This window comes from Eulemur rufifrons, chromosome 17 (assembly GCF_041146395.1).
Source record: "Eulemur rufifrons isolate Redbay chromosome 17, OSU_ERuf_1, whole genome shotgun sequence".
Taxonomy (NCBI): domain Eukaryota; kingdom Metazoa; phylum Chordata; class Mammalia; order Primates; family Lemuridae; genus Eulemur; species Eulemur rufifrons.
Genome location: NC_090999.1, coordinates 43,201,543 through 43,226,748, shown reverse-complemented (window position 1 = coordinate 43,226,748; position 25,206 = coordinate 43,201,543). Strand labels below are relative to the sequence as shown.

Here is a 25,206-nt window from a genome sequence, read left to right as displayed (position 1 = left end):
CAATTACCAACACAAAACAACTTATAATGGCTATATAGACATTACATATAAATTTTTATATAATTCAGGTGTCCAAGAAGCCACTAAATGAAGCAATTATCAAGCAGAATTGGGGAGTTTGGAAACGTCATGTGTCATAGTGACATCCGATTCAAATCAATGGCAATCAATATTAATCCTAGATTACTGAAACAATCAGCAAAAAAAATCATTTCTCTCATTAAAAGCCTAACCCACAACAGATTTTTAACAAGTGAAGCCAACGAAAAAAATTATGCTTAATTTCTCTAAAACACACCGTGAACGTGACCGACTCCTTGACTTCCGTCTCTCTCTTGATTTAGAACGTTTTTTATGTGGGCTCTTAGATCTACGTCTGTCTTTCTGTCTTGATCGTGATCTATTATGGGATCTACTCCTAAACAAAAACAAAATTGTTAGAATACCAAAACTTATTCTTAGAATTTCAATTTTTAAAAAATTTAAGATGCCTTTCAAAGAAGAGAATTTAATAATCTGTCCTAACAGTATTTATCAGTATTTTAAAATTTTCTCTTATATAATGCTTTTGTTAGGATTATCTGAAATAAGTTTATTAGAAACTTTACCAGATATTTTTGTTGTCTAAACCACAGAGATAGAAACAAAGAATTTAACAGTTATTTCCTATGTCAGACTTAAGTTGATATTTTCAGGTGTGGCTTTCTTTTGCTAATCATATGCCTCAAATTAGTATAGAAAACTTTTCCCATGGTCCACGTTTTCATACCATAAATTGTCTTTAGCTCTTGATTTGCATGTAATCTGGTTATAATGCATCTTAACAGGGAGTAGTGGTTATGTGGTTCAAATGGCTGTGTGCTGTTTGTCATAAACATATTAAGAAGAATATATAGGGAAGCACACTACTAATGATGGTGGCTAGTGTGACAGGAAGATAAAAATCATTACTCATAAGTTAAAACTAGATATAATCAAATGTTAGATCTGCAATGCTTTGGTTTTATAGCTTTAACTGTAATCATAGCTACAGGCTGAGTATCACTTATCTGAAATGCTTTGGACCAGAAGTGTTTGAAATTTCAGATTCTTTCAAATTCTCGAATATTTGCAATATATACATTTACCAGTTGAGCATCTCAAATGCAAAACTCTAAAAATCCAAAATGTTCCAATGAGCATTTCCTTTGAGCATCATGACACTCAAAAAGTTCTGGATTTTGGAGCATTTCAGATTTTCAGATTTTGGAGGCTCAACCTGTATTAAACGAAACTATTATTGGAATTCTTGCAAGAAAAACAACTGTTATTTCAATTTTGGCTAGCCCCCCACCCCCCACTGAAATAACTGTTTTAATAATTGATTCTTTTTCCTCCATAAGGAGGTATCCTAAGCACTATTTATTAAAATGTAACAAAATAGATGCACACAACTTAAATAGCAAAGTGATTTAGACTCACCGGCTTTGGAGTCTGACAATCTGGCTCTGAAACTCAGCTCTGCCATACACTAGCTGTGAGAACTCTGGCTAGTCACTTAAGCTCTCTAAGCCTGAGTATCTTCATCCATAAAATGAAGTAAGAATCATACCTACATTGCCTAGGGCAGTCATGAGGATTAAATCTGAGGATGTATGCAAAACTGCCTAGCAGCCTCTAGCACAGAGTTAATGCTTGAAACTCTTAATTCTCAATATAATCATCATTAAAAATTAACATAAATGTAATCTTTATTTATTCTAAGGAGGTCAAATGAACTTCCACAGTATGCTTTCTATAACTAAAACTCAATTGAGCAAATATCTACAAAACATACTTAAATAACCATGCTTGTGGTATGCCATGAACCAGAATAACCTCTACAATCCTCAATTAATGACAAAACCTTGTTTTTTAAACACATTTTTCAGTTAGTCAAAATTTGTTTTCCAGGCCGGAAGCAGTGGCTCACACCTACAATCCCAGCACTTTGGGAAGCTGAGGTGGGAGAATCGCTTCAGGCCAGGAGTACAAGACCAGCCTGGGCAACACAGCGAGACCTCTCCTCTACAAAAAAAATTTAAAAATTAATCAGATGTGGGGATGTGCGCCTGTATCCCAAGGTACTTAGGATGTTCATTTGAGCCCAGGAGTTTGAGGCTGCTGTGAGTTATGATCATGCCATTGCATTCCAGCATGGACAAGAGAGCAAGATCCTGTCTCTAAAAAATAATTAGTTAAAACAAAATTTTTAAAAATTTAAAAATGTGCTTTCTAACATTCATTTGTTGTATGGCTTTAAAATAATACACTTGTCATCCAGTCACATTTTTAATACAAGATAATTCATAGTTTATTGAAGTCTTTATCATTAGTAACTTAAGAGACACTAAAGTAAAGGAGTAAATCTTAAGGCAAAACTGTGTAACTTAGAACATTATTAGTCCATTTACAGATATCCACATAGGGTACTCTTTTAAAGTGCCTTTGCTTCTATGTACCTTAATAAAAAGTCTTAATATACAGATTTCTGTTCTAATTATCCTTGCTAAAAATACAAATAATTTTTCCTCAAAGCAGTACTTTCCCATCTTAATTAAGCAAAGAAACTTCATCACTTGGCTTCTCATCTTGCCCTGTAGGTCCTGAGATTTCAAAAATCACTGCTCAAGGGTAACTATTACATTTTAATTTTGACATTAAGTATTTTCATGTCTCTATCTCACCCATTCCAGTAGTTTTCTGATTAAGAATGCTAAAAGTAGTCAAGAGCAGATCTAATCCAACCAAAGATAAAGATTTGTGTTATCAGCAGTTCCCATTTTTTAACAATGACAAATTATATTCATTGCTCTGAATAATGCAAAATTGTATTTTAAATTAAACTATAAATAAATGGAACTTACCATTATGTTGCATCAAAGTTCATTTGTAAATCAGTTGTTTTTCCATTAAATCACTACAAAATGTCTAATAGTTTTTCTATGCTGATCTGTAAAGTTACTTAACTTAAAAATACAACAATTATAGTGCTATACACCTTTTCTAACACTGTTTCTATTAATAAAACATGTATCCAAATTTGGACAAAATGGAAACACAATTCCTCAGTCCTAGCCAAAGTCACAGTAACAAGAAACCCTTTCTTCCTTCTTATAGTAAGAATGGGAAGGAAAAGAGAAAGGTTGTACCGGTCGTTAGAAGGTAGGAAGCACAGCTCTGGAAGCATATGAAGATGGTGAAAAAGTAGAAGAGGCTGGGCCTTTAAGAGAAAGGGCTCCTACAACCCACACTCCTGCTAAGTCTATTAGGTCAGAGCAAGACCGGAGGACATCAACTCCCACTATTATGGGAGGAAAAGTCAAGAAAGGCCTGTCATTCCCTCCCAGGCTCCTGAGGGTTGGAGTCCTTCTAGGTCAAGACCCTTAAGCCAAATGTTTTTAGGTAAGGGATTTTTTTTTTTTCTCCTTTAAAGAGAACTCATCCTCTTTTACATTAGTATTTGTTTATGAGAGCTTAGTCAAGGTTTCCATATGCATGTATAAAAACAGAATATGCTAACAAAAATATATATGTATGTATATGTGCCAAGAGCTAACAATTTCTAATGCTATATAGACACATCTACAAGAACATACTCCCATGAATGAGAACAGTAATCAACAGATTTTAATTTAGACTGAATAACCCCTCCCTACTAACCCTTAGAAGGGGAACATAGCCAAATATACTTAAAATAAAAACAAAAACCTTAAAGTAGACAGCTAACTTATTTGCCATAATTTCAATATGCACATAAAGCTTCACACAGATTATCAAAGAAACAATGACGCTACCAATCAAGTTTTGGTTTTTTCCTTGGAACTTAGCTCTCTTAAAAATCAACACAAAAATTAGATTCAGATCATTGCCCTTTTTTCCCTCAGAAAGGAAGTTATTACTCTTCAGCCCAATTTATATTTCCTTGATCTCCTTTATCCTCACCACATCCTGTCAACATATGGAAATATCCATAGTCTAGTACCACTGCTGCTTCTGTTCTACTTCTCTTCTCCAATTCTGGCTTCTGCTGCACTGTCTTACTCCTTGTACATGAAACAATTTCCTTCACTTGGTTCTTAATGTGCCTTACTATAAGAACCTGGATAGAGACAGTAAAACCATATTCCAAAGGAGATTTTGCAAACTTAGAATGATAGAGATGTATACACCAGTACAGCGAGAAGTACAGTTCACTAGAATTAAAGAAAGAACATCCTACTTTCCTATTACATTCTTTGAATTTTCTCGATCACAGACAAACAGACTAAACTGAGCTTGATGGTAAGGCTCAATGTACAGCACACTGGGTTCCTTTTTGCCTCCCCTGAAACGTTTCCCCTTCTCTAATGCACACAACATGCGCACACACTCCTCCCTCCCTCCTTTCTCAAGACATAAGTATGAACACACATAATACACAATTAGGATCCACTATAGACACTTTCACATTTCAACAGTAGTTGCCCTCCATACCTTAAAGACAAAATTTTTAACTTAGACATGATTTTTAAGGTACTGCCAGTCAAGATAGTGTTGCACGTTTACATTTTGAGGTCCTCTTTGCACCAAACACAAAGAAAAAATAAAGAAAATCAAAATGACAAAGATATGATCAAAAATAAGATGAACAGAGAAACTGAGCTTAGGAAAAGTACACCAGTTGGAGCTCAAACTGCAAGTTATTCCTGTGTTTCAAGTCCAAAAGTGGGCAGAGGAGGCGCCTATCACCAGAAGTACCAAGGACTCAAAGTGTTCCACTGGACACATGGTACTGGAGATAGGGAATTGCTTGAAACCAAGATCTGGGGTGGTGCTCCCCAGACCTGGAGTGGGAAAAGAAAACAAAAAACCTGCAACATGAATAATATTTTCAGTATGGACACTAAATATGTTCCCTTTTCTCGATATGATGAATAAAAAGAGTTTCTGCAACTTCTATATATATAAGGACTAGTTCACTCTCAAGAAAACGCAGAAATAAAGTATATTTAGACAGAAAACCAACTTCTAAAATTGAAAATTAGTTGAAATATTAAAAATTAAATATTAGACAAAATTTGATTCTTTAAACTATAGTATTATAATTAGAGCAATATTTAATGGTAACCACATACTTCCAGGTGAACACTACTGAAATTTCTAAATTCTAGTATTTTGACAAAAAACGCATAAAATCTTAACTATTTTAAATTCAAAGCTAAAAAAAATATTTAAATAAGATGGTAGAAATTCTCACCTGTGTTTTGATTGTGATCTTTTCCGTCTAGAATGGGATTTTGAGCTAGACCTGGATTTTGAGCGAGAGTGGGAACGAGATCGACCGCCTTTTCTTTCATTGTTCTTTCCAGACTCTGGGAGGAAAAAACCACTTTGCAGTGTAAGCTCAGAACAATTAAAGATCCCAGTTAATAATTAGGCACAAGTGGAATGTACCACATATAGTGCAAGGGGCCTACTCTCTGTACATCCTCCTCCTCTGCAATTATCCTTCAGAAACATCCAAGAAAGTCATTGCATAAACTCGTTGAGTGCAGCCACCCTGCAGCAGTACATATAAACCAGATGATTATAAACAGCTGTTCGTAATATTTTGTTGCTGCCATAACGTACGATTATAACATGTCTGTAATTCCTATGACAGTGATTTTAAGTCCTTTTTCCATTTACTCTGCTAGAATTGAAGCTTAAATTATGAGTGTTAATTTAGAAAATCTGCTCAAATGTAAACCACCTAGACATTTTTAGATTGGATTTTTAAATTATTTTAGTGAGCAACACAAAAATTTGAATAGGTGTTTCTCTACCGTGCTAAAACAGTACCTGTGGGGTTTTTTCCTAAATCATGGACTCTCTTTTCTATTTTTAAAGCTAAAACTTTGAAGAAAAGTAAACCTACAGAATCATAACATCTTAAATACATTTACTCTTCTTTTTAGCCTCTCAATAACATTTATATTTTGCTTTTAGCAAATCAGTTTTGAGCAGATTGTGCTACTAAAATATAAATATTTAAAGGCGCCCGGCTAGCTCGGTCGGTAGAGCATGAGACTCTTAAAATATAAATATTTAAAGCTGATTAACTCAGACTAATGTGCCTTGATTCAGTATCACGGGAAAAGACAGGATTTGTGCTAAGTTGTTCTTTGACATGAGTAAGTCACTTACTATTTCTTGAGTTTCAGTCTTCTTGTTTGTAAAACGAAGGGACTGAACAAGATAACTTCTAAAATTCCTTTCAGTTCTAAGAGTCTGTAATCTTTAAACTATGACCTATGTAACAACGCTACATGGCCTTACCTGGTTCAATAGCTGCTGAGATAAATGACTGAGCCTCTCGTACTCGCTTCATTACTTCTTCTAACTCCTTAGCTGCAGCCTGAGGTGTCATCTCAGGGGGTTTTACTATTGCATTGTTGGAGTGATTTATTCTAAATTAAAAATATTAGCATATCACAAACACACACCATATTTTATAAAACATGAAACAATCAAATGTTTATATGATACACATATTTATAAATCTGAGGACATCTCAGAAACACATTAAGAATGATATAGCTATATACAGAATAACCAAAAACAACCTTAAAACCAAGATTAATCTCTCATTTCTACCTCCCATCATCTTATTAACAAAGCCAAGAGAAAGGAAAAGAGAAAAACTAAACCCTAGCTGACTTTTTTAAAAACTCAAATAGACCAGACCAAGTGCTTTTTGATATAGCTTAGAATTATATTAAAATGATACCAATACTAAAATGAATCATTTCTATTTTTAGGTAAGATTTTATTGATAACCTGTACACACTGGGAGGATGAAGGGAAAGCTGTTTATCATGTGCATCACTTTAAGTGACCCTGAACCACTGCTAAGTCAGACACAGACTAGAATGTTGGTAGCATCTGACAAAACTCTTCCTCTACTAGCTAACAGTGGCTTCTCTGATGCACATAAATGAATCTGATGTGTCTTGCTTTACCCCTTCCACACAGAGAAGACAAATATCCACTAAGAAGTTATTTACCCTTTAACAGCAAAATTCTGATCAAATTATGTAACTAAGGCAATCATCTATGAAATTCAGACAAAACTATGTTTGCCTCAATAATCTGCATAAAATAGAATTTCTGTTTCTGAAAGGCTACATCAATTTTTTGCAAAGATATGAGCAAACCTGAAAAGTCAAAATGTTTGGTTTACAACATTTCTGGGTACTTAATATTTTATTTTCTTCCTGAGATTTTGAATTTACCAAACTTCTTATAACTAGAATTATTGTAGGTTCAACTTACACGTTAAGTTGCCCATTAGTCTAGAGTCATAATGCAAAACCAACCTGACTTGTTAAAGCTTATGGAAAAAGATCTACAACCATTGTGTAGGGTATATAAATAATGTTAACATTAAATTAGACCTTATAAAATAGAAAATGATGAAGTAAATGTCTTTAGATACAGGCATTTAAAGGCTAAAATGATAAGTATCTCATGTATTTCATTTGTACTTCACAGTCTTTCTTTCCACAAATTGCCAACTACTATTAATATCAAAAAGAAAAAAAGCCTTAATTACATAAAAAAAATTTCACATTTTTCAAAATCATTAAAATTTCTTTGCTTAGGATTTCTTACTTCAGTGGCCTGTCTCCAAACATAACTCCATTAAAAGCAAGGGCCCTTGGGACAGAATTTTGGTCTGCAAATTCCACAAAAGCAAACCGAGTTGGCTGAGTCTCATCACCTGCCATCCGCACAAACTTCACTTCCCCAACTTGTTTAAAAAATTCAAGTAGTTGATCAGCTGTCGTTGTCTGAGGAAACAAAGTGACACTTTAATAAAATATATTCTTTCAAAAAGCAGGTCAATACTACTTTATCAACTGATACGATTTTTATGAAGAGGAAAAAGAGTAAGAGTTTCTGTTGCTAAACGTCTTCTTAAATTAGTTACCTGGGAATTCAAATTTCCAACATAGACTGTTCTCCTAATTTCATCAATCTTGGAGGGATCTACATTTCCCATAAGTGGTGGCTGTGGTATCTCTCCAAGTGTTGCAATGTTGGGGTCTAGTGCTGCTGCTGGTATAGCTCCCAAACTGCTAAGTGAAACACCAAGCTATTAAAAGAAAAAAACACACAGAGCATATATTTTCTGTTAGTATCCAAAATTACCATTCTCTGATCTTGAAAAGAATGGATCAACTCAACAAGAACGGAAGAAGACTGGGGACCCCTAACTTTAAGCCACGTTTATTTCTGAATTATTAAGAGAGTGAGGTCACATTAGTTTTAAATGTAATTAGAAATATATTTCTTAACTGTCAGATATTTTAGCTATTTTTCAACTTGACGCTGAAAACAGTCGATTCTCATTATTCGAGATGCTGAACCATTGTTCCCAGGGGAAAAAAAGGGTGAAGTTCCTGCCAGCCTCTGGTCACAACATTTTCATCAGCGGATAAATACATAACCTTATTTTATGTGTGCTTCTGTTTAAAGACGCCTTAGTTGTTATACATTGTTGATTTGTTAACACTGAACTCACAACCAGCAGCACTATAAGTCATGCCTGAATGAAGCTCAGCTAACACATTTGTATTTTCTCCACAAGGCACATCACAGACTTCCTGTACTACAGAGAATTTTAGCATTACACGTGGGGGCAGATCATCAACAAAAAGCACAAAAATTTAAAAAATGTGGCACCAAACTTGTTTACAGCATGAGTAGCAAAACAAGAAGACAGAGTTTGACCTCATCTGGGAAAGTGCACATCAACTGACTCAAATTTTTCATCACTCCATGTCCACAAATGACCACAAAAGCACTTTCAAGGATTGATGTGGGGAGGTCCTAAAAAATTTTACCTGGTAAGTGAACTCATAAACACAGAATTCACAAATGAGGATCAACTGTACCATGGTCACTCAAAAACACAGACTGTGTGAGTTCCAAATAGTTAACAATTATCATAGCATCTAATTTTGCTGAGTTATTAAAACTTAATCCTCATATCAACCTTGAAACATATATTATTATGCCAATTTCACAGATAAAGAAAAAAGACTTAAAGAGATTAAATGATTTGCCTAAAGCTATTCAGTGGTAAAAGCAAGGTACCACCATCACAGAATGAAACAAAGTTTACCTAAGAAAATAAATCTAAAATATTAAGCTCCTTACTTACATTATGGTAGGAAAAGGACAAAAACCTTTGAATGATCTTTCCATAACATTACTACTAAATGCAGTTTTTAGTTCAAGTATAAAGGAAAATATTAAGTTTAATGTTAACTTAAACCAGAAGAGATATAAGAATTTGAAAACAGAAAAAATTTTCAGAAATAACAAAAAGACCATTCCATGGGTGAAAAAAGAAAATACAACCACTTTTTTCATTTTTGCTTATGCTATTCAAGAAAATTTTGACTACTAATGACTATACATGTGAATATGTTGCAAAACTACTAAAATGTAACAACTGTTAAGTAACAGCACACTTCCTAAAGGTGAAAACACAAGCTTATGAAATTAATGTCAGTCACTATTGCTATTGTAACAGCCAGTCTGATCTTTTCAAATCGCCAAATTACACCACACTACTGCTTAAAACTCAACAATGGCTTCTAATTACCTTAAGAATAAATTTCAACTCCTTTCCCTGGTCTAAAAAGCCCTACATAAAAACCTAAAATTCTGCACTTTGAAGTTTCAGAAACTACTTTTACAATCTGGATTAAATTAACTACAAGCACAAAGCTTATCTATTAAGTTTACTCCCTATCCAGCACCACCAATCTATATTCAACTTCCAATTAATCTGAGCTTTGTATTTTGTTTTAGGTTTCTCAAGAAAATGGCCCTTCTTTTAAAATAAATATGACCAGAATTTTTTATACAAAAACCAAGAGCCCAGTAATAGTAATATCCCTTTTTAATATCCCACTTGGAAATCACAAAGGAGGCATTAAATTACTATTTCACTCTCCATAATTAATGGGAAAATATTTTGGCCATGTTCTCACCTTATTGCATTTTTTCAATATCAGACAAATGCTTCTCAGATATTTTTTCCCATTACCAAGGTTGTGGATCACTTCATTTAAAAAATGGATTTAGTCCTCATGAACTGGGAAATACAGTTACCTACATCCTCCAATTCACTATACTATCCAAAATACTGCTTCAATAACTGATTTTCTAATGAATAATCTATTTGAATTCTAAATTAAGTGAATCCCCAATTACTTGAAGAGTAATTCCAAAAGTTCAAGTCAGTGATAACGTAGGAGAAGAATTTAAGTAACAATTTTGAATTCTCTCCACTTAATGGAAATAATTTTCTAAGCTCTTTATACAACTGATTATAAAGTTGAACTTCACCCTTCATAAAAAAGCTTATAGTACTTACTGTAGTCAAGGGATTTGGGGTTGGTATGGGCAGCAATCCTGCACCAGGCATCAGACTTGTCATGGTTGGAGCAGGAGCCAATAAAGAGAGGGCTTTGGATTCCTCTGGGATTTTACCTGCAGAGGCAAGTTCCAAACATTACAGAAAGCAGAAACACCACACGAACTTTACACTATGATTTTATAATTTACCCTTGCACTTAAAAAACAATAATAATAAATGAATCTATCTATCAGATCCGTATAAAGAAATAAATAAAAACTTAAGTCTTTCCTTTTATCCTGCTCTACTAGGAAAAATAAAAGTGAGCAAAACTTCAAAGATTAACAATCTCATTAATGGAATATTATTTTAAAAACTGAATAATGTAGACAATTATTTAACACTTTGAGCTATGGGTCACCTGTACTGGAAACTTAATGTTCATGAACCAAACGATATCAAGCATGGACGCTTTCCCAGGACGGTGTTTTCGCGGTGATCGAAAGTTGTGTTACACATGACAACCGTTCGTGTTGGCTGCATCACTAATAGCACACAGAACATCAGATACAGAAAAGAAGAACATTTTTTAAAGTTTAATCCCCAGAAATGGCAAATAACCAAATTAGTCAAAAAAAAAAAAAAGAAAAAGAAAAAACAAATATGTGCGAATTGAAATTTGTTCCTTAATGAGTGCCCCTATCCTGTTACTGAACTACCTTCTTATGATGCAAACAATTTTGATAACCCTCCAATAGATTCCATTCAATTTCAAACAGAAGAAAACAAAAACATACTTCATGTAATCAGCTTCAATTTAAAAGGAAGCCTACATCCATTCAGTTAATAAGGCATCTCACCAATATCAGAGATGCCTAAGAACTCAGTTCCAAAATATATGCCTTGGGAAATTGCTAAAAAATTTTTAGAGTAACTAACAAAAAAAGTTCCTTAGTCCAGGAAACTTAAAATATTAACTTACAACTAATTTATGCACACTTATCTGAAGAAAGGAAGTTAATGTCTAAATGTCTTGCTTATAAATATTTCAACTGCCTAATAGCAATAAAAACAGGGACAACAAAATTATCTTAGGCACTAAAAAGAAAAAAATCCCTATAACCTAAAAAATAAAAAACTTACTCTGAAATAAGTCCAATCTGCCATATTAAATTGCTGAATTCTAATCAATTAATTTTGATAAGGACTGCAACTTTCACACATTTCCTTACCCTCTTAGCCAAAAAAAATAAAAATCCTTAAATAATTGACATGTGGATACATTTAGAAGAACTAGTCATGTGGTAATTGGCTATGCATTCCAATTATGAATTCTTCCAAAGTGTTTTAAAACACACAGTGTACTAAATCACACTAAACTCAAATACAGCATATGCAGTAAATTTTCAAAAGCACCATGCCGGGCTTCAGTGGTAAAAATTATATTTAAAACAACCATATGTGCAGAGATAACTCTCTCAACAATATCTGAATATATCTCTAAATATAGATGGAATTCAAGATGACATTTAAAACTTGCTTTAAATAATGCTATGTCTTATTTTAGGAACAGACTAAAAATTACCTTTTAATAGCTTTAGCAAATGCCTACTATTTTCTAATTTTGCAGCATCTAAGTTTATACTACTTTAATTTACTAATTTCAAAAACAAAGTTACTTTATCTTTTCTATGTAATTCTTCAGATTTCTTAACATGCATAAAAATAAACAAAAAGTAGGTCTTAAGGAAAACATCAAATAACAATAATCTATTTTATATGTATTAGTTATTAGTATGAACACATGTATTTATGTATACCCACATATACACTATACTATTTATGTTGATATTACACCTGTTTTATCTGTTGTAAATAGGTTTTTTTTTTAATATTTATAAAACCTGAACATTCTTGATAAATCAACTGAGGTCCTGAGGTGGAAACCCTATGCTTCACTACCCTAAAGTATGCACCTAAAAAAAATAAAGAAGAGTTCCAATCTAGTGATGTTCCAAATTTAATATTACCTGTCAATAAGCAAATCTATCCATTGAAGGCAGCGCAGAAAGACTACACAAACAAAAAGGGTATTCAACACAGGCCAAAAGTTAATTACTTAGTATTATGAAGTCTTTCACTTCTGCCTTAAATAAAGTATCAGTAAGTTGTCATACTTTCACTGACTTTCACAATAGTAATCAATTACTATAAATCTATAACTCTAACAGTAAGCACAATAATGTTTGTCTTATTCCAATTATCATTAAAGGTACTTTAAGTACAAGTTCCACTGCTTAATTTCCAAGATCTATCAAATTTACCCTGCAAATACTATCAGAGAATATAAAAGTATAAAACAATAAGTATTTGGCATTTTCCCCAAACTGCACTCCTCAAAGACAACTGAGAGGAAAACATCATCTCTCATGGTATTAAAGTGTTAGTCCTAATCTCAAAATCCACTTAGAAGCTGGTAATCTTTGAAGAATTTTTAACAAAAAATTGAAGCAAACAAAAACACACATGCAAATAAATAATCAACAGTTTCTCAGATATCCATTCCCCACATAGGCAACAAAGTCTTCATAAGTCAAGGAAATAAGTTCTATAATTAATAATAGTCAGAAAAGTGAAAGGCTCTTCTCAACTCCCAGATTGCAGTAACAAATTTCCTTATTTTCCTTGATGATTTTGTATGCCTAAAATTCCTGGGGGAAGGATGAAAATTAAAAACTTTAATTTTTATGAGAGATGTAAACTTGAAAAAAACTACAAAAATGTTGTAGTGTTCCTAAGATTACCTAAGATTATCAGGGTTGTAATGTTTCAAGAACAAAATGTACCTGATCATTCATAAACACCAATCAAGACTCACAATGAGCTTCACGACACTGTACCCTAATTTACTTCATGAAAATTTAATTTATCTTGACGTTGAGCTCTGCTAATCATCTTCCAAAATAATTTGTAACACGTTATGAACCCTTAATGGAATACCATTTACAAAAAACTGGAAAACCAGCTCACAAGTTAAAGTGAAAGAGATTTAACAAAACAAAAACAAAAACAAAAACAAAAAAAAGGGACAAAATAAAGAAAAAGAAATGAAATTAAAGTAAAACAATAAAAAACAGAGACAGGGCGTCCATCTTCTGCGGTTCAGACTTCGATCTCATTTCCCCAATGAAGGTTTCACTTGACGGCAGGTTTAGTGGCATGGCAAACAATGCCTAACTCAGGCAAGTGTAACAGGTCTGCCTTGGCCAGTCTAGTCATCTAATAATGCACAAATATCACATAGAGAAAACATACAAAACCAAATTAATAGTCAAAATCCATCTACCGAAAATGTGGACATAAAGTTATGACTGATGATTAGGCTGACACCTTGTTATGTTTGACCTTATCTTTTTTCAAGTGTTAACATTTATAAAAAGAAATCTGAAGTGCACGCAACAACAAAAAGAGGTCATATTTGGACAAGTATAATGAATGTATACTTTATTTTGAAATGGTATGTTTCATTAATAGTTAATGCTTAATATGCATGAACCTATTACACATCAAACATTACTTTTACAGCTTATGATCTTCACACATTTATGTCTGCACTAAAAAACAGCAAATTGAAAGAAACTGAAAAAACTTAAAATTTTTTCCTAAGGTTCTTCTTATTTATGTCATGATGCTGTTTGTATAACATCAAGGAAAAGTATGCAGTCAATGAAGTGAACACAAGACTGCTTACAGCACCATAGTACATACATCTCCTCTTACAGAACTTACTCTACTCCACTGGAACACTTTTCTTTGGTTATTTCAAAATCACTCTGCTATTTTTAGTAAAATAACACATTCTTTGCTTACAGTGCATAATCAGACTTAACAAATTCTTCAAGTTCCATAAATTCCATACATTTATGAGTTGTATGTATTAAATACAACTCTGTTGCTGTAACCAATGAAAAATATGTATCTGATTGTTTTGCTAATTCCGGTTATTTTATAGGTTAGTGTTCTAAAATACTGACTTACTTAAAACTAAATTGCAATAAAGGTATGCTTAAATTTTCATGTTCAAAAATAGTAAAACTTTGTATCAAAATGGTAATATTAAAAATATCAAAAAGCTGTATCTGAATGTGCATGTATTCATCCCTATCTAGTAAAACAAACAATGAAAGGGACCTTTAGATGTCCATAGCCTTGAATATTTACAACAAATCACGGTCAGGGCTTCTCAGATCTATGAAAGATTCTATGGGAATATAGCAAGGTCCCAACCAAGCAACCGTGTTAAAATCCTTCCTTCCAATTCAGTATGACCTAACATAACACATCTTGTGCTGTTGGTGGTATAATTTCCTGAGATAATTAAATTTCCAGTTTAATAAACCTTCTACCTGATTTCTTTTTTCCCATGCAGTTTCTCGGTATGAAATTTCAGTACAAAGTATGTAGAATTAAACAATTAACTGGCTCCTTTTCCATCTCACTCTCTAATTTTGGGCTCACTGTATCCTTATAGATCAGCAGACAGGAATATATTTAGCAAATAATTAACTTTAATCCATTTTTATTTTCTCTAACCACTTTAACCTGAAGCATGGGAAACATACTTTCAAATTTATCTGAAAAAATCCCGAATGTCCTATTCTGGGACTTCAAAAATACTAACCTGGAACTCACTGTAATTGATTGTAATGTTTTTGACATCCCAGAATAGGAATTCTGAAATAAGCATAAACTCTGTAAGTGCAGAAAACTGCTTATTGCCCACTAAGATATTTTAATGCTGACCTGGCCACTAAAAGAGGGTTTAAAAATTACATATCAAATCCCATTAAACTGTTGTAGGTAAACTTGTACACTGTAAAATAGTTACCATCATCCATCAGAGAAAATCTATTTTAAGGACATTTAAATTTACAATAACCCAATTCTAAAATCCATGTACACATGCCATAGTCAGTACTCTGAATAAAAGCTAATTACACACCAGACCTGTCAAAATTCAGCACAGCTTATTATATGAGTGGCTCTGTAAATAGAAGTTACTAAAGAATATTAGTAATAATTAGTTCTTAAAGCAGTCTGAGTCATAAAATTTAACAAGTAACTGTAAGGTCTTTATTCTTATCTTCAACAACTGTCTCCTCCTTGATGGAGACTCTAGAAAACTGCTTTTTTCTTTTTTTTTTTTTTTTTTCTCTCCCCCGACAAAAAAGCCAATAAAAGAAAAAAGTAAGTTCCAGTTTCATAGTAAACAATTACAAAGAGTTTAAAATAATGGTGTCACAGTAACAATTAAGGTAAATTACCTTAAAAGGATTCTTGAAAGTATAAATTATGAATATTTTTCTTATAAATATCACTTAACCTCAGTTTGGCAAAATGTGTACACTGTTTTAATTTGTAATAGTACTAATGCTGAACACATGGAGTAAAGGCTTACTTCCTAATGCTTTAATTTCCCATATCAACTATTTTTTTAATTTTAGAAAGATTTCTTCATATTCTGCAAATTGACTACAGAAAGCTAAAGCAAACCAGAGAAGCCAAATAATTTATGAACTTTTTAAATGTTAAGTTGTAAAATCTCAAACATACATAAGCCAAAAATTAACCATTTTAATATAATTTACTATTAGGTAAAAATTTTTTCCTTCTCCAAATTTCATTTTTGCTTCCCCCCCGCCCCCCCACACACACACGAATACTGTCTACTTGCCAATTTCTAGGAAAGCCAAAGGCAGTAACAGACAGGACAGAGATTAAAACAATGGGGAAAAAACATGAGAGATACCAACCTTCTGCACAAGGTACAACTATCAGAGCTCTGTCAATAAAAACCGTGTTAGTTAGATGCTGGGCCACGCCAACACTTGATGGGTCACGAAACTTAACATAACATACTTTGGAGGAAAAAGCAAGAGGTGCGTTGCTGCAAGATAAAAAGAAAAATAATTAGACTAATAAACATTAGCTTGGTTTTGTCATTTTCATTTAAAATTTTTTTCTTAATTTTTCCATAATCTCACATAATCAATTAAGAAATTTTTGTTGCTAAGGATCATTAAGACATAAAATAGAAAAACTTAGTCATTTGATGGTGATCTGTCTGCCAAGAGAGAAGGCAATGTAGGCAGGCCTACAGCCTTATTTGTAAAACTTGAAACTCAAAATTAATCTGTCCTTAATCTGAGTGAAATGCATAACAGCCAATTTAACCCAAAGATGTTCAACCAGTGTATCATAAGTAGGCAAAATCTTTATAAAAGCTCCAGTCCTCAAAACTTCAAATTTTATAACTGCTCTAACCCTTCCTAAATATGATTCCCCAGCATTTAAATTACTAAAACCTTCACAACAGTCCTAGAAACAATCAAATACGGAATTAAAATTAAGGTCTTTTGCCTATACCAGACTGCTTTAAGCTGGACAATGTAATTTTCCAGACAAAAAGATTTTACAAACAAAATTTTACATACTTATATGCAAACCAGCATAGACTCTACCCTTACTTGATTCAGTTCAACTTAGGCCTATGGTAAAAAGGAACCAGACACATTACAAATGAAAGGAACTTTTCCTAATATGAATCCATCTTGTTAGACTCCAAAATATACTATCTTCATAGACAATCATTTTGTCAACCTATCCATAATTATTTTTCATTAAAGTCTGTGATTATCTTCAGCAAAAAAAAAGGCCCAAACTAAATATATATCTAATCTATAACATAAACATACAATCATTTGAAACAGAGATCACTCGAAAAATATCTTATATGACTTGTGCAATAATATTAATTTACTCTGGTTTACAAAACAGGTCAAGGAAGTTGACCACAATCCCAGAACAAGCAAACGGCAAAGATTTAAAATCTAATCACTTAATTCCAAATCTCATGCAACCATAATTATTCAACTAATCAAGAATTTAAATATCATTTTGATATATTATTTAATTAGGAATTCCACAAATGGTCATTTTTAAAATTCAAAAGTCTTTCTTTGCAATCCTTCACATATAGCAACAAATCCGTCCTTAAAAACAATGTAGAATAACCACATTAATAATGGTTACATTTATATATATTTATGCTATTAACCAAACACTGTGATGATAAAATGTATTTGTATTTAGAACTTGAAACTATTTACATCATTAACATAATTAGTAAGATTAATTAATTAAAGTTGATAAAAAGACCTCTACCTTTTTCACACCCAACTCAACTCACTTCTGCCTAAGGCCATCCAATAAGTCAAAGCATTTTATGTGTTATCACTGAGGTAAATAGATCCCATCCAGACTTAACTCACCACCCTACATCATCGAATCTCCAATTTATTAGGCCTCTCATGAGCTCTAGTCCCCCAGATCCAAGTGCCTGCTGGAGTACTACACCTTGATGATTAACAGGGTCACCTTTAAAGCATTAAGTACAGAATACATTCACCATCCTCCTTCCTTACCAACCCTGCCCTTTTTCCTTTATTTCATATCTCAGTGAAAGATGTCATCGAATTACTCAAGCCTTAAATCTGGGAGTCACTAGCGTCATAGTCATTAGTGCAGTTTACCAAGTATTTCCAAAGCTCTTTCTAGGTTCATGATAAAATTCTATTTTTCTGCTCCTTTAAGTTAGGTGTGGACACATAATTTCTCTATGACCAATTAAGTATGAGCAGAACTAACGTGTCACTATTCTGAAGATGCTTGAAGAGCAATTGTTAGGCTCTTTTCCTCTGCCACAGTGATCATCAATATTCAAAAGATTCATCAGCTTCACCCTAGAGTGAGTGATCACAATAAGCAGAGTTCACACTTCTACCAACTTAGTGTAAGAAATAATCTGTTTTGTCAAACTATTGAGATTTGGGGTTGTTTCCAAAACTCTGCCTATCCTACTGATAAACCATTCTAGACCTTTTTGTACCCTTATCCAATAGGTCCATAAATCCTGCTAAGAGTACCTCCCAAATATTTATCACATTAAGCATTAATGGATTAATTCAATTAATTTAATCATTCTCACTATCAGTGCCTTAAGTCAGGCCCTCATCATTTCTCGTCTGGATTACTACCATGGCTCCTAACCACCCACACTGCACCCAACCTCAACCCCTTATTAATGGTCTTCCACAAAAGCTCCCAGCATGATCTTTCTAAATCCTAAATTTCATCATGTCATTCCATAGCTTAAATTTCCTCAAAGGCAACCTTCTGTTCTTGCTTCATCATCTAAATGCACCCAAAAATCCAGGCATACAAATACTTGTGGTTCTGAGAACACATGATGAACATCTGGGTCTTCTATAAGCTGTTCCATTTGGCTGTGATGTCCTCTAACTCCCTTTTTGAACGGTAATTCCATTTTTCCTCAAGGCTCAGGTTTCCAAGGTTGTGTAAGCCATCTTAAAATACCACAGTGATAAAAAAAAAAAAAAAAAAAAATACCACAGTGATTAGGTACCCCTCCTATATGTGCTACCAAGACATTCTGTAAAACTTCGACACAGGCCTTATCACAGTTTCCTTAAGTGAAATCTTCAACAGATCTTGTAAACTTCTCTAGCCACACCTGTCACATGGGCCCATTTCATTGGCTGACCAGCAACCCACAATTTGAGTAGTCAGGCTTAACCAAATGAGCTTGGAACAATCAGATTCTCTCCACTGGGCTGGAAAGTTACATAGAATCGCCTTGGGCCAGATACACAGAAACAAACTGAACTGACAATACTCTTGAAAGCAAGAGATAGTCACCTTGATTGCCGATACCTTTCTGGTTCCCAGTCCTAGTTCCCAGCAGGCCTGGCTGTACTACAATTTAATGAAATCTCTTTTTAAGAAATAATATCTCTTCTTGAACTAGACTGGGTAACACTTTTTCTGTCCCTTGCAACCAAAAAAATTTAGGATTACACTGACCTCCTAAAGCCCTATCAGTTGCAACAGGAATACTCTTTTAGCCCTGAAATTAAGAGCCTGAGATCCTTTGGTCAAAGAATGTAAACATAAACAATTACTATTGAAAACTAAAATCACATTTCTAAATACCCCTAGTTGAAATTTACTTCATTTCAAACTTAAAACATCCACAGAAATAGGAAATCTGAGCCTAGTTTGTAAAGCACCTACACATAAATAGACATGTCACCAAGATTTGAAAAGCCTGGAAACTGGTTAAAAAAAACACTGGTCTGTTCTGAATGGCATAATGGAAGTGTGGGTAGTAGGTAGGACTATCCCATTGCTTTAAGCAATTTTCTTAATCTTTGTCTGAAATCACCTCCCTTAAAGTAAGAGAGTAAAGGCTAATTTATATTTCCTTTATAAATATCTGGGCTTTTCAGGAGAGGGAGTAACACTTTTTTTTTTTTTTTGAGACAGAGTGCAGTGGTGTCGTCATAGCTCACTGCAACCTCAAACTCCTGAACTCAAGCAATCTTCCTGCCTTCACCTCCTGAGCAGCTGGACTACATACAGGTGCACCACCATGCCCAGCTAATTTTTCTATTTTTAGTAGAGATGGGGTCTTGCTCTTGCTGGTCTCAAACTCCTGAGCCCAAGCGATCCTCCTGCCTTGGCCCCCCAGAGTGCTAGGATTACATTCGTAAGCCACCACACCCGGCCATAACACTTTTATTTTTAACATTATGGACTAAAATATGATACAGCGGCAAGCCTACACACAGATGATAAATAGCCCAGCAAACAAATATGTACTTATTTACAAATCCGTATGTTTCCAAATCTTATATTTAGATCCTTCTCTTTAGTATATCTAAACTACCAAATAGACTTACTTTTTAAATTAATCATTTAAAAATGTAATTTTGATCTTTAGTTTTAATTTTTAAAAGGGGGGGTTACATATTCCATGTGGTCTAAATGTATACATCTATAGAAGGTAGCAGCACTCAAATTTAGCAGATTTTAGTTTGGCCTCATTTAATGACTCCAACTTTTTTTTAAATATAAAATCTTACCATTTTTCAAAAAAATTAGAATTTCCCTCTGAGTTGTAAATGCAGAAATCAAAGAACCAAGTTTTTGACCATCAGTTAAATTTTCTGGGCCCTAAAGAGTTAATTTTGTTTTTCATTAAACAGGGTGATGGTCCTGTATGATATTTTTAAAAGTCAATGTGGTAATAAAATGTCCAGTATTTTATTAGTACATTAATATACATCCTTTAGAGGATCTATCAAAAGGGATATAGTTCAAAACATGAGCAAAGTATACAGTTCTAGGACAAAAATATTAATCGACTCTTTATTTATAACACGGCTTCAGTGGTCCTTTGGTAACATAATTCCTCCTTGTACCAGACTTTCTTATGAATTGCTGACACCTACTAAATGCCAGTAGGCCTTCCAATCATAGCAATCATAAATACACTTCCAAATGCTTCTAGCTAAAATCGACTGATTTGTAATACCAAAAAAAAAAAGCAACCAAAATATCCAACAAAACACAACACACTTAGAACATATTAGTCTTTAAATATTACTATAAATAAAACAGCAATATGAAAAATGCTTATTACATGTTAAGTGAAGAGTTACAATCACAGTGTAGGACTCCTTCAATTGCACTGTATTACAACAAATGCATATAAGCAGGACAGGAAGGAAATACAAGGAAATGGAGAAAGGCTTTGATACAGTGGTAGAATCACAAGTGTTTCCTTTCCTCTATTTTCCATAAAGTATCTATATTGGTTATATTAATTTTTTAACTAAATAAACTTAAATAAGTAAGTAGTTGATACATTTTATCTTTCTTTCTTAGAATCTTTGAAGACCAGAGAAGTGAAGGAAACCAGTAAGCCAAAAAATCAACACAGGCAAAAATCTCTGGTGTCAGAAAATCAGGATAGGATTATCCTTGGGGGTTAGTCACTTGAAGGGAGGCACAGGGAACTTCCAGGGTGCAGATAATCCTGCTCTGTGTGGTTACACAGGTATGTTTACTTTGAAAAAATTCATCAAGCTGTACACTTACATGCACTTTTCTGTATGTACATTATACCTCAATGAAAAATTTACTGAAAAAAACAGATTTCTTACAAGTGTAAAAAGGTTTTCATCAGCTATGAGATTCATTTATTATGCAAAAAATTACAATAGTAATTCTGGATACTTATCTGGCAGCACAAAAAAGGACGACAAATTACAAATAAGAATTCTTAATGCTTATAATGAATGTTTACATGAATGCTTAATGTTTAAAATTTAAAATAAAATTAATCACTGCCTCATGCCAAAATAATTAAATTTAAAATGTAAATTTTCATATTAGCAATGGAAATCATAGAATTTTAATGAGAAATTATTTTCATATTCTATTGAAGAAATATATTTCCAGTTCTAAAACCACTGAATTTCTGCTCAGCGTCTAAAGATTAATCATAAAATAGTTTATGTGACACTGCAAAACAATTATCTCTATCTTCAATACAACCTACTACTACTGTGTTTTTATCCATTTAAGCCCCAATTTGCAAACACATCTTTAATATAAGAACCAGGTAATGACAACTTCATTACAAAGCAGAGAACCTGTTAATAAAGCATGTCAATATTGCTGCAAAACAAGAATGAGGGATCTAGTGTTGCACTTATGGAAAAACTGGTTAAGGATTTTGCCTGGCCTGTGTTACATTTATGCTACAATTTTGCTAAATGTTTTAGTTTGTGACTAACTCCATTTTAATGTTCCATGTTTAAGTAAAAAGCTTCTTATTCTCTTTGACATTTAAACACTAGTAACTCTTGATGTGTCAGTTAATAACTGGCAGCATATTGTCACCCAAACCCAGGTGTCAACCATATAAGTAGTATGTCGGCAATTAAGAATATTCTGATATACTTTTTCTACCTATAAGATATTACCACAACCTGGAAAGCAAGGCTACTTTACAAAGGTTCATGTACAAAATATTTTACTGACTGATTCCAATTCTTGCAGGACACCAGCACTCCTCCAAATACTTCTCAATTAAGAAATGTTCCGGCAGGGCAGGGCAAGGAAGCGGCGGCTCCCGCCTGTGATCCTAGCACTCCAGGAGGCAGAGGCGGGAAGATTGCTTGAGGTCAGGAGTCCCAGACCAGCCAAAGCAAGTGTGGGCCCCGCACCCCCCCCAATAAAAATAGAAAAATTAGCCTGGTGTGGTGGCGTGCGTCTGTAGTCCCAACTATTCGCCTGTAGTCCCAACTATTCGGGAGGCTGAGGCAGGAGCATCACTTGAGCCCAGGAGTTTGAGGTTGCTGTGAGCTAGGCTGATGCCACAGCACGATAGCCCAGGTAACAGAGCAAAATAGAGACTCCGTCTCAAAAAAAAAAAAAGGAAAAAGAAAAGAAATGTTCTGAGTACTTAAATCAAGATGGCTGAAAGCATTTTCAAAAGTTAAATAAGGCCGGGCACAGTGGCTCACACCTGTAATCCTAGCACTCTGGGAGGCTGAGGCGGGTGGATCACTCGAGGTCGGGAGTTCGAGACCAGCCTGAGCAAGAGCAAGACTCACCCTCCCACGCCCCCCTCTACTAAAATTAGAAAGAAATTAGCTGGACAATTAAAAACATACAGAAAAAATTAGCTGGTCATGGTGGCGCATGCCTGTAGTCCCAGCTACTCGGGAGGCTGAGGCAGAAGGATCCCTTGAGCCCAGGAGTTTGAGGTTGCTGTGAGCTAGGCTGACGCCAGGACACTCTAGCCTGGGCAACAGAGTGAGACTCTGTCTCAAAAAAAAAAAAAAAAGTTAAATAAGATATTCAAAGCTATAAATGCCATGGCTAATCAATCGCAATGTATGTGCATGCACGTATGCAGTATTCTTGCCAAAAAACGTATTACTTGAATCTCATCATGAAGAAACAATCTACATAAACTCAGACTATGGGTCATTCTACAAGCAAAAACTACCTACCAGGCAAAATGTATGAAAGATTTTTAAAAGGTGATGGGAGTTGTTCTGGATTAAAGGAGATAACTAAAAGGATTAACTGGAGCTTTAAAAGGAGATAGTATAATTATATATACTCGATCAAAACAAAAAAAGCTTTATTAGAATAACAGGAAATTTTAATAATCAACTGTAGCAAAAAATGGACAAATGCACGTTAAGGGAACACGTTAAGGGTGTTCTATGTTTTCTGCATGCATGAAATATTTCAAAATCAAAAGTAGAAAAGAAAAATGTAAAAGGCAAATTTAAATATCCAAATAACTTATATCTATACAGTAGCACTGCTATAACTTATAAGCAGAAAATTAAAGAAAAATAGGTCTATAGGCATCCCTATGAAATAAGTCAAATCAAATTTTTTAAAAAAGAAAGAAACCTTGGGCAACAACTACCTCTTCCTTCAAAGGATTTTCACATAATGAACAAATAACTGAGAATCTTAAGGTTCTAAGACCTTAAAAAAAGGATATTTATGCGTGTGAGAATATGAACAACACCCAAACCCTTACAAGTTTTTTGGGTAGATAACATTGTACAAGGGAAAATGTTACCACCTCAAAATTCACCACTTGGGAAGGGCCCACGACCTGTGAATGCCAGCCAAGATGTGGACTTTAAAAAGTACAAAGCAGGGATAACGCTGCACCTTTTCTGAAAGGTCTGGGGCAGTATGACCTTCCAGGAGAAATATTTAATCTGTTGTCAAAAGGGTAAATAGACACGATCTTTAAGACCAAGATGCTAAATTTGTGAGACCGCCCTGGGGAACAAATACAGTCCTAATCCTATCATGTCATCAGCCGCAGGCATTCCCGTCAGCAATAACGGCCTGACACTTAGGCCTTAAGAACCGATCAGTTGCTCAGGCGCAGTTCCTGCGATTTTCAGAGCGCAAAAACGCTAACAGGCGTTGGCCATGAGGACTACTCCGGGCCCACCTGCGGCCATCTTAAGTTCGGGGGAAAAAATGGAAGAGGGGTGCACTCAATTCGAAGTCCTGGCAGCGACCACAAGTCCCGGAGGCGCGGAAAAGGCAACCACTCTAAATCTTTTGTAAGGGCTCGAAGCAAAGGTTAACCCCCAAATCCGACTCATAAGGAGAGCGGAACCGCGAGGCCCCAGTGCCCTTATCAAATATGGGCACCAAGGTAAGCCCGGGCGGTCATGTGACAGGCACCGCACGCCCGCGTCCGCGCTCTCCCCCCACGCCTCGGTTCCCGAGGTCTCTATGGCGCCCGCGCCCTTCCCCCAGCCGAGCTCCAGCACTTACTCCGGGGGGTAGAGCCGCAGCTCCTCTATTTCTCCTAGGAAGGAAAAAAGCGTCCGCATCTGCTCGCTGGTCACCGCTGACGACAGATTCGTCACCTGAATCACTGCCGTAGGGGTGAGGCCGAAGCCTAAGCCCAACCCGAAGCCGCCGCCGCTGTTCATCCTGATCCTGCTGCCGCTGCCTTCCCGCTCCCCAACGTCTACGACGCGTCAGCGACGGAGCCGGGAAAGCGGAGAACGCGCGGCCGCGAGCGCGCTCCCGCTGGCGAATGCACAGCGCCGGGCAGGTCTAGCCGCCCATTTCACAACTCCGCTGCTCCCGGGGTTGCGCGCGCCGGCCGGAAGCGTCGCCCCGGCAACGCGGCCGGTCTCGTGCAGCGGCTGCTTTAGGCTCTGGGGGTCTCCGGGGTCTTTGCAGCTGCTCTTTCCCTCCGCCAAGATTTTTATCAGTGTTTTTGTTTCCCCTGAAACTCGTTCAAATTCTTGTGCTCCTGTCAACGTGGGAGACTCAGCTCTTTCCAGTCTTACTCTAGAGTC

General features: G+C 35.0%; 1 protein-coding gene across 2 annotated transcripts in view; it reads right to left on the bottom strand.

The window, feature by feature from the left end:
* SREK1 (splicing regulatory glutamic acid and lysine rich protein 1) overlaps window positions 1-24,940 on the bottom strand; it is a 36,088-nt gene extending 11,148 nt beyond the window's left edge. For both annotated transcript variants that reach the window (XM_069492137.1, XM_069492138.1), the window contains exons 1-8: window positions 24,671-24,940; window positions 16,228-16,361; window positions 10,433-10,548; window positions 7,973-8,137; window positions 7,654-7,832; window positions 6,319-6,449; window positions 5,258-5,372; window positions 299-418 (exon numbers count right to left, since the gene is read on the bottom strand). In XM_069492137.1, coding sequence (XP_069348238.1) covers window positions 299-418; window positions 5,258-5,372; window positions 6,319-6,449; window positions 7,654-7,832; window positions 7,973-8,137; window positions 10,433-10,548; window positions 16,228-16,361; window positions 24,671-24,831 — 1,121 coding nt within the window. In that variant the 5' untranslated portion in view covers window positions 24,832-24,940. The remainder of the gene's footprint in view (window positions 1-298; window positions 419-5,257; window positions 5,373-6,318; window positions 6,450-7,653; window positions 7,833-7,972; window positions 8,138-10,432; window positions 10,549-16,227; window positions 16,362-24,670) is intronic.
* Between the last annotated feature and the right edge of the window lie 266 nt (window positions 24,941-25,206).